General features: G+C 30.1%; 1 protein-coding gene across 1 annotated transcript; it reads right to left on the bottom strand.

Annotated features, from left to right (window-relative positions):
- Nucleotides 1-2,788: 2,788 nt before the first annotated feature.
- On the bottom strand, nt 2,789-4,431 carry HELRODRAFT_176146 (hypothetical protein; the record flags this gene model as incomplete). Its single annotated transcript, XM_009023468.1, has 3 exons — nt 2,789-2,835; nt 3,523-3,956; nt 4,136-4,431. 3 exons carry the CDS (start codon nt 4,429-4,431, stop codon nt 2,789-2,791), a joined length of 777 nt encoding a protein of 258 aa, XP_009021716.1.
- Between the last annotated feature and the right edge of the window lie 6,897 nt (nt 4,432-11,328).

Below are 11,328 nucleotides of genomic sequence, written 5' to 3'. Positions count from 1 at the left end.
TCTTGAATTTTTTCATTTAATTCTTTTATTTGTTTTTTATGTTCTTTAAACCTCTCTTGACTTTCTTCAGCTTTTTCAGGTGTTTTTCTTATTTCTAACAAATTAGCAGGAACATCATTCAACAACAAACATTCTTCTCTTTCTGAGACAAAATTTCTTCAATCTTTCGCGATGCAAATCTAAGCATCTCTGTGCCAGCTCGATCAGATCGCAATACCTTTCAAAAAATGTCCCATTCTTCGTACAAAATTCTCCTTCAACTCATGTGCAAATGCGGGTCATCATCATTAATTTCGTCATGTTGGTAAAAGGGTTTTACAGTTTTAATTCACAAGAAAGGTGACGCCAATAACCCTGCCAACATCAGACCGATCACACTACAGCCTACCCATAACAAAATATTGTCTTCGTTCATTAACAATAGATCATATAAGTTTCTTAAAAACAACACTTATCAACAAAAATATTCAAAAGGGTTTTTATCCAAAAGTTGATGGTTTGGCAGAAACTCTTGACATATATGCTTAAAGATGCTAAGAGACATCAAAGAACAGTCATCATCATATTTTTGGATCTTCAAAACGCATTCGGTGAAGTCAGCCCAGACCTTATCTCAGCTGCTTTAGATTATCATCATATCCCAACTGCTATTGCCAATTTGATAAAATTCATATATAATCATAATATATATAGAATGCGAAACTCTAATTCCTCCGATCCCGGTCAAATGAGGTGTACTCCAAGGCGATCAGTCGTCACCGTTGCTGTGCTTCAATCCTCTCATGAAATTGCTGGAAAATAAGTAATATCATCAACGTGGTTACATGTGGTGTGGGGCCCTTCGGCTTACTTAAAATGAAGAGTGTGGTTTCAATTTGCTGATGACTTAGCAATCATAGCCCACAGCGCTGATGGCGTCCAGAAATTGATCGACCTGAACGATGCTTGGTGTAAAGCTACCGAGATGAGAATGAGAATAGACAAACGTGGCTCATTCGGGATGAAGAAAAAGAACGAAACGAAACACACAATTCCTACCATTTTATCAATTAATGACACTGCTATACCGCAGATTCGCATTTGTGAACATTTTGAATATCACGGTAAATGCTTCGATTTTGAATGCAACAATTCTAAAGCTAAAGATTTCCTGCTCAACAAATTGCAAAGCATATTACAGACCACATCAGAAATGGACACCAAAGCCCAGTGGAAGATTCAAATGTTAAGATGGTTTATCCCAACTCAATAAGCCACATTTTACCTACGACATTTCACTGTTTTGGATATCTGGCAAGTTGGACCTATTGATTACTGATGTTGTCAGATCCTGGCTGGCTTTACCGATTAGCGTTTGTCTGTCTGAAGTTCTATCACTGCCATACAAACTGCGGATTTAGGCACAGGTACAACAGAAAATGGCCTGGGGCGGCAAATTTTGACGATCGGCAAATTTTGAAAACTAATGATTAAATGCTTAAGTTAAATATAAATTATCGTTAAAATTTCTACTCAACTCAAAACTAAGAGTTTTTAATTTCAAATAATTTGAACTCTTAAAAATCAAATAAAAATTGTCATTTGTTCTGATAAACCGATCAGCCAATCATTCAGATGGACCCAATTTTTTTAAATTCGCCATCTTGTCATGTTAACGCCATGTTTGTAGTTTCAAAAAAATAGTAAAAATGAATGATGGTAGAAAAAGATAAAGTGTGAGTCAATACGCAAAATTGCGGAAGGACAAAGAATTTAAAACCAAAACGGATTTGGTTAGTGAGAGGAAAATTAGTGAATTTTTTCAGTGGAAGGTCAGTACAGATCAATTTGAATAAAATGATGCTGAAGATTACTTGATACGTTATTTCCGAACGATCCAGGCGACATATTTTTTTAAGTCTTTACTATTGCAGCTCTAACATACGCAGAACCACTTACAATGTTGCGTATTTATTATCTATATATCTTTTGTTATGTTTTTCATATCTTTATCAATTGATTTGAAGCAGCCATCTTCGCCACATATGTTTTTTATCCTTTTCACACGACGTACACATCTATTTGTGTGCACGCGCAAGCACCGCATCATATACGCTGAGTATTGATAGCCATTGAGATGTTTATTCAACGCCATTTGAACCTCTGAGCCATCTCGCCGGCCAACATGCAACAACTTTCGTCGTCTCCCCATTTACCAACCTCGGAAGGATGGACGGCCGGGTTCCGAACTGTTGCATTCAGTCTTATTTAGCCTCCTTAAACCAAAATTTAGTTCCAAACACTCCAATTGATTTGTGTAAATAGATAAGAGTGAATGAGTTGCAGTGCGTATATCTAAATGTAGACATTGCACTTCGGATGTACATTTGCACTTCTGCTACAATCGGTTCGGTTGAGCGGTGTTTTTCTTGTTTAAAGCAGGGCATCGAACAGGAACTGAACCGTAACCGAAAACCGTTAAAAACCGAAATTTTGCTCGGAACAAAAACCGTAACCGAACCGAAATATTGTTTGCTAGTTTAACCGAAACCGAAATCCGTAACGAAATAAAAAAAACGGTTCGATGCTAAAAATTTAGAAGAAAATATTTAGATATTTCGTCTTTTGAAATTTTGTTAATTTTTATTATCTTTGAAAATTTGTTATCTCTCTTTTCGTTTTTTTTTCCGACTGAGTTCGCCGATCATTTGAGTAAGAATTGCCACGTGAAGAGAAATCCAGTACAATCGGAGAAATTAGAGATCAAGTGCAATCATCTTCAAAATTCATGGTGGCCTGTCACAAGTGGTTACTTTTTGGCTTCCATGTCATGTTCTTTCATTTCAGCATTAATTTCTTTTAAAATATTGTTTGATGTGATTTGGCGTAATAAAATATGAAATAACTAATAACTTCTGGTCTCCCAGTGTTTTAAATAATTAATTAATTAATTAAATTCAATCAGAAGTTTGAACACAATAAGTAGTTTTTTAACCAGTAGATGCAGTGATAAAATTGGAATGGTTCAACATAAAAAAATTAATATGCTTAAAATCCGTTTTTTTTTCTGAAAGCTACTCAAATTTCGCATTCATATTTGCAATTTTTTATAATATTTTTAGTTACAACTCCACTTTGATGCAACTGTTTCCGCGGTAATAAGACCGTCCGAGTAGGTACGAACCAAATCGAGTTAATGGATCACTACGAGGTTTCCGTTTTAGCTAAATAAATGTTAATAAAAAAATTATCTGTGAATTATTTTTAGCTATTTTTCGTGTGTGAATAAATTATTTTAATTTTTTTGTTATTTTATGTCGTTGATATTTTGCCCAAAATTTATTGATAGATTAAAATTAAGTTGATGACCATTCATTTTTTGACAAGCTGCGGATGATGCAACGAGATTAACAACGTACTCATATTTGAAATATATTTTTATATATTTATAATATTGTCAGGTTTTTAATTTCAATTTGTGAAAACACATAGAAGAACATGTTTGTTTCATTTTAATTTTATACAAAAGTTGCTTACACTTACTTTCACTATTTTTTAAATAATCACGTGATTCCTGTAATTTATTTTTTGAATCCATTCCAATCTGATTGTTTTCATATTCGAAAAAATTCAATTTTTTTATTTTTGTTTTTGGTCTATTATTTTCGTACTGAATATCACTTTTAAATGTGTTAACAAAAGTTTTTGTCTCTCTTTCAGAATGATGTATCGAATTATTTTTACTTTCTTCGTTGTGTGTTTTTTTATATTTTTTCAAATCGTAATTAGAGTTTTCATCATTTTCTCCGTCATAGCTTTCAAATACTGTTTCTAGCGTAGGTGTACCACATACAACATTATTTAATAATGTTGGTTTGTTGATCTGATTTGTCAATAAAGAGTTGGTAGCCACAGAAGAAGTTGCAGTGGTAGATCCAGAAATATCTTTAACGTTCCACGTCTGATTGCGTTTAGATCTGTTATAATGAAAAAATTTAAATTTATGTTTAATATTCTTGGTACAAACAAAAGGTGCTTTAGGACCGCAATTTCCTACAAAAAAGGTCAGTCAAGCAAAAAACATGTCAATATTCAAGTCCTTCACAGTAAATATCTAGTTACGCTAATTCAGATTATTAGTGAAATAAAAACTAACTTGATATTTTCTGTCAAATGTGTGCAGTTTTCTCCAAAATCACAACCACAAATTTTTCCAGTCAACAAGCCACTTTGAAATTGTATCATCGCAGCGTTTAGAAGCGGAAAAACAGATGACCTACCCATAGCGGTAAGAGATGAACATGAAGAATTGTGGCTAACTGCTGAAATGGGATTGTTTGTTTGACTACTTACGTTGCTTTTGTGTTCTCGGTTGTTGATCAAACGAGCCATAATGGCTTTTTTCATATCGTGATAACTATCTCGTGTAGACTTCTCTTTCACTATCTGCATGATAGTAAATTTTAATGCTATCAATTAAAAAAAAGGACTTAATAACTTGAAAATATTTATGGGATAGTCAGTCAAGACAAGTGCAATTCATTACTGAATTGTATTTTGCAAAAACTATTTCAGTATTTATGAACCCGGAGAATTTTAGAGGTTGCTGGAGTACGAATAAATATAGCTGTCAAAATGTAATTTTGAAATTTGAAGTCTTTACACAATTTTTTACTGAACCTGTTAACGCAAGTCTAATAATGAAATTTTTAATCATGCCTTTTGTTTATTAAACATATTAACCTAGATTTATAAAAAAAAAATATAACACATACCTACCTCGTAAAAGTTTGAACTACTCAAAAAGAGTAATTAAAACAACAAAGTTGAAAAACTGCGAAGATGACGAAATCTAAGAAAGCTATCAGCATAAGGACTAATAGAAATCAAACTCATACAGAATAAAAATAACAACTAATAAAAACATACATTTATTCTAAATTTACACATGCTATACCTAAAATAATAAACATATGGTATGAAAGATTATTGGTACGACCATAAATTTCTCCTAAAATCCACTCTTACTCTGGCATAGGTTGAAACTTAGATTAGATAGCGGCCAGTGCGTCCACGTCGTGGAAGATGGGTAACGGTTTATTATGCCAGTTTATTAAATCTGTGCCATTTACAGTTTTATACATTTGATCACCTCTAATTCTTCTTTTTTCGTTAAACCGTAAAGTCGTTAAACCAATCATACTTAATATGTCATGATAAACTATGTTTTTATTTTACACAATCTGATCGCTCTTCTCTGAACTGGCTCTTATTTTTTTATTATTATGTCTCCCGTTAGATATGGATTCAAAATTGTAGCTGCACACTCTTGCTGCATTTATTAACATTTATTTAGCTTAAACTAGAGATGTATAAAGCAATTTTAGTGATTTTTGTCTAAAAACTGAAAAAACTTACTAATCGTTCTTAGTTGTTTGTTAGTTTTCCCAACTGCATAATAGACAGGTTCTTTCCATTTTAGTTTGTTTGACACATATACCCAAGTCTTTTTCAAGTTTAGTTTCACTTAATTTTATTTTTTCTTTCTTGTCATTGTATAAAGATACATATACAAGTAATAATAATATTTAGTGTTATTTCTACCAATATGCATTATTATACATTTTTCAGTATTGAATTTTATATGCCAATTCTCTGACTATTTAAACATTTTATCCAAACTAGTATTATTTTTATCATTTTTTTATTAATTTAATCATTTTTCTGTCATCTGTATATAATTTACAATTATTTCTGACGTTCATAGTAAGGCCGTTGATACCTATACACCGCAAATAGTATGTACCGATACTTGACCACACCTGTTCAGTATCCAGTTCTACACATTCACGATATCGCTCATAATGTAGGACAGGTGAGGGTGTTCACGATGTTAGATTTAGTACGCGCTTACCACGGCAGAAGAAGATATTCTAAAAATAGCAATGACAACTCCATTCGGTTTATTTTAATTTTTGAAAATGAAATTTAGGCTGAGAAATGCTGCACAAACTTTCCAAAGATTCATCGATAATGTTTTAAGAGGTTACTTCTCGTTCACGCATACATCGTTGACATCTTTATCTTTATAACCAGCAAAAACTTCGAAGAGCACAGAAGTCATGTGGAACAAGTTCTTCAACGACTGCACGACAATGGACAGACCATCAAAATGTGAATGGGCAAAATCATCCACAATATTTCTGGGATATCAACTCGACAGTGAAGGCATTAGACCCTTCGATAACAAAGTCCATGCAGTCATCGATTTCGCTGAACAAACAACCGACAAACAACTACACCGATTCATTGAAATTATCATTTTCTATTGTCGATTCATTCCTGAATGTTCAATGATATTGTCACCCTCTCATTGAAATGTTTAACTTTAATTAAAACAGATTCACAATCGTAATAATATAATAGTAAGGTGATCAAATGACAATAAGAACAGTACATATTATGACGTTACGGCGGTTTATACTTTAAAATAAAATTATTTAATTGTTTTTAAAGGAAATCAAATTTGTAATGTTTTTTATAGTAATGTTTTTTATATCATATGAAATAATATCGTTCTAAATTTTAGGACCAAAATATAATAATTCGGTATTGTTGGATATTTATAAAATGTGTTTTGATGCCTTGTAGTTCTATTTTTAATATCATTTTCTAAAAACGGTTTATAAAAAATATGGTAATAATTGAATAAGGTATTTAAAGATGAAAATTGCAGAAAAGTATGTATGAATTTGTTCGATAGTTAGAATACCTACCGAACTATATAAATTTTGGACAAGATAATTATAAAGTAAGTTAAATAATAAACTGATAAACATTTTTTGAGTGATAAATAACTGATCAATTAAATAAGAAGGACTATCCCAAATAAAAATACAATATGGTAAATGAGGATAAATTACTATAATACAATGTCATCAAAGATGAAAAAGTGAATTTATCTTTTTAATTTATGTAAAATTCTTAAAAATTCTACTTCCTTTTGTATTGTTTTATCTTTAAACCCTACTAAAATTGGGATTGTTTCCTCGTTTCATTTAGGCTTGAATCTATTGACTAAAAACATCTTTTACAATTGTCTTGTCTTGCAGCCTCCCACTTTCGATAGATGAATTCCAAAAATTACTACATTTTTCTTTTTTTTTCTCTTTTTTCCCTTTTTTCTTTATCTTTTTTACAGCAACAACATTAACTTCCTCTTCAATTTTGTCTTGCCGTTTTTGACTACTATTACTTTTTTTTGAAGTTTCTTTATTTTTCGTTTTGTCCTTTCCTTTATTTTCAAGTTTGCTAATTTTTGATTCTAGCTGTAAACATTTTTTTCCGAAGCCAAATTTTCGCATGCTAAAAACGATGATTTAGAATTTAAATCATCAGTTTTCGATTCTAACTGAACATTTCTCTTTGTCAGATTCAGATTTTTTTCCAAGTTTTCAACTCTCAATCCCAGTGTTTCAAAAAAAATTTTTCTCTTCCTTTTCGGTGACATTTTAAAATTTAGCAGCAAAAATGTAATCTATAAAACGAAAATTTGAAATAATCTCAAAGTTTTAATTAATTTTCTTCTTTTAAAACTTTCAAAAAATTCTTCAACAACAAATCACATTCTAGGAAAATGCAAAAATAGATTGAAAATTTTATTTCACAACAAAAACTGCACATTGAATAAATAAAACTAAAAAAATAAAAATAAATAAACAGCAGCAAAAAATAAATCAATAAAGCTTAAAAATTCTCCGGACAATTATGGGCTCATAACCACAGATAAGCTGCCTATGTTAAATATTATAAACAAAAAAAATTAACCAGCGAATAATAGATACACGAACTTTAGAACCTCAGTTTACCAATCAATACATTTCCAATAAATGGCAAAAAAGATTCAACCACTATACAAACCATTTCAAGATCATTTATGCCAAAAATAAATTACAAAAAAGAAACAAAATCTCATAACTGCATAAATTCCAAAATTATTAAACTGTAATGAACAGATTAAAGTTGACCATACCAGATTGGATAGTGCAAAGTACAAGCACCTTCTGCACCCAGTGTAGAGTAGAACGACACTCACAATAGAACACATTTTAATAGAAAGCATAAAATAAAAAACAGAATATGCAAAGGAATAAATTATTTAACGGAAAACATTGTGATATTTGAAATATTGTTAATAGGTGATAATGATACGATAACAAAATTACCAATAACAATAGTAATAGTAACGGCAGTAACAGCAATATGACCATAAAAAGTTAAAATGAAGGAATGAAAAATTGGCGTATTAGCTGATAGAATGTGTTAAAATGGCGGGAAATGTTGAAAAATGGTAATAAAAACATAATTTTAAAATGTGTTTCATTTTAAATCATCCAAACATTAACATTTTTTAAAACAATACAAAAAATTAAATCAAGATTTAATTTTAGACAAAAAATTAAAAACCAAACCTGGAATTCTCTTAAGTATTTGTGAATTTCTCTATCTTCCAGAAGTTTAACATGTTTGCGCTTTATTCTGGACATAATAAGAGCTACAATAGAAATGCTGTAAACAAGCAAAACAGCAACAATATAACAGGCAGCTCCTTTTGCATCCAGTGTCCTGTTGTTGTGGCTTTGATTTTTTGTACAACTTTTGCAATCTACTAAGTTGTTAATACTGTTGTTGAAAATAAACGGTATGGTAAAATTGAGATGGAACATTATGGTTTTTGTTTTGTTATTTGAACATCTATTTTGCTCTAATTTCTAATTTTTTTTATAAAATTTTTAAACTTTGATGAAAAAAACTTTTGCAACTGGTATAACAAATTTGAAAAAGTTAATTTTTTATTTGTCTTTCTCAATTTTCAGAACGGTTTGTACCCTATCGAAGCAAAAAGCAAACATTTTAAAATCCGTATATATATATATATATATATATATATATATGCTTCATTTTCGTGTGTATATTTATATATTTATTTATATTTATATATTGGAAGGAGACCATATTTTATACAGTATTTTATGAATTCTACCGATTTTCAGAAAATTCGAGTAACAAATATTGAAGAGACAAACTTTCAATTGGTTAATGTCAACAATTTGGTAGAATTCATACAATACTGATATACAGTATATATACATTACAATATATATACAATATAGATATATATATATATATATATTTATTTATTTATATGTGCGCGTGCATATGTGTGTGCGTGCGTGTTTGTGTGTGAGAGTGTGTGAAACGTAAATTGATAACCACACATACATACACATACATATTTTGGGTTTAGACAATCATAAATACAATTATTTATAAAGATCACTGCGTTTTCGGCATTATTCAACTTGACAATTGACAATTAACACAAACATTGCTTCACTCGACGTGGAATCATTATTTATTAATGTTCCCGTCAAAGATACCATTGAAATCATATTAAACATTATCTATAATTCTAAACATACGCCTTTAAACATACCCAAAAAAACAATTAAAATCCCTACTAGAAATCTGCACAATGAAAGCATCATTCTACTGTACAGACAACAAACTCTATAAACAAATCGACGGTATCGCAATGGGTGTACTTTTTGCAAATTTTTACATGGGTAATTTAGAAGAGATTACATTCGCAAATCATCCACAGCTTAAACCACAAATATACTGTCGATACATCGACGATATATTTGTTGCCTACAACAACCTCAATACAATTACCAAACTACTGGAAATATACAACAAATTCAAATTGAAATTTACTATAGAAAAATCAAATGAAAATAAATTACCATTCCTAGACGCGCTTACAAACAAAGAAGAAAATAAATTCACAAATACGGTCTAAACAAAACCAACGAACAAAGGACTCTGTCTCAATGGGATTAGTGAGTGCACTGAAACATTCCTAACCAGTACGATCTGTGCCTTCATCAACAGGGCGTATACTCACTCATTATAAGCCGAAGATAGAGAAAAAGAACTCCAACGAGTAACCAATCTCCTATTTAATAATGGATACAAACTATCACAAATAAAAAATATAATTCATCGTAAAGAACAACAACTTAACAATTAAAATACAAACGACAATAACAAAAACATAAAAAACATCATAATTTATTATTAAAATAGTATGTCCTCATCATATAAAACAGATGAAAAATAATGAAAAAAATAATAAATAACAATATTAAAGTCATAGATACAAACAGCTCAATAAAATTAAGAATTTACTACAAGAACAGGAAAACATCATCTCTAATAAAAACAATTCCAACATTAAACCTTCCACGGACAAGAAAAGTAGTAATTTGATTTATTCATTCACATGTAAAATTGGTGAGTGCGTGCATCAAAATTCTGAATACATTGGAATGACTACAACAACATTAACGAGAACACTCACAATGCATAAGCAACATGAAGCAATAAAAGACCACCTAATGGAACAACATAACCCTATTATAACAAAGAAAATTTTAGACAATAACACCAAAGCAATTTATTACAACAGAGAATACTTCAAATTGCAGATAGCAAAATCAATTTTTATCAATAAACGTAAACCAGCAATAAATATTCAACTAAATAATACCAATATTTTTCCAACAAAGAAACACATGATTAACTTTAATTCTAATTAAGTTACAATCAAAGTCGCTTTAAAAACAAAGACACAAAGACGGAACAATACTATATAACTACACTGATGATGGTAGTTGATGCCGAAAAGAGCTTTTCTGTAGTAATAACGTTATAATAATGTTTTGTCAAAAATGTCAAATATTAAAAGTTTTTTTATTTAACCTTAATAAACTTCATCAAGATGATAAAAGTCTCGTTAGAAAAATTGAGAAACTCAACTACAAGTTGAATAATGCCGAAAACGCAGTAATCTCTATAAATAATTCTACATATATCTATATCTATATATATATATATATATATATAAGTTGAATAATGCCGAAAACGCAGTAATCTTTAGAAATAATTATACATATATATAGTGATGATGTTTTTTAGTTGAGTTTCTATATATGGAAACGATCTTTTATTCAGCAAGCAATAAAAAAACATTGAAAATGACAGTACGAATAAAATAAAATAATGAAGTAAAATAAAGTGTCAAATGCAATAAATAGAGTATTAATCTGAGAAGCTCATCATTCGAATCGAGAGAGTAGGACCAGAGTTAATTATAATAGTTTTAAAATTGATTCATCTCACATTTCTGTCGCAATAGCGTATGACGATGATATGGTAGAGTTTATAAGGTTTTTGCAAAAATAATCAGTCCAAACAATATTTATTAGCGAAAGATTAAATATATAT

This window comes from Helobdella robusta (assembly GCF_000326865.2).
Source record: "Helobdella robusta unplaced genomic scaffold HELROscaffold_36, whole genome shotgun sequence".
Taxonomy (NCBI): domain Eukaryota; kingdom Metazoa; phylum Annelida; class Clitellata; order Rhynchobdellida; family Glossiphoniidae; genus Helobdella; species Helobdella robusta.
The sequence above is the reverse complement of the archived record's forward strand: the minus strand, read 5'-3'. Positions and strand labels throughout refer to the sequence as shown.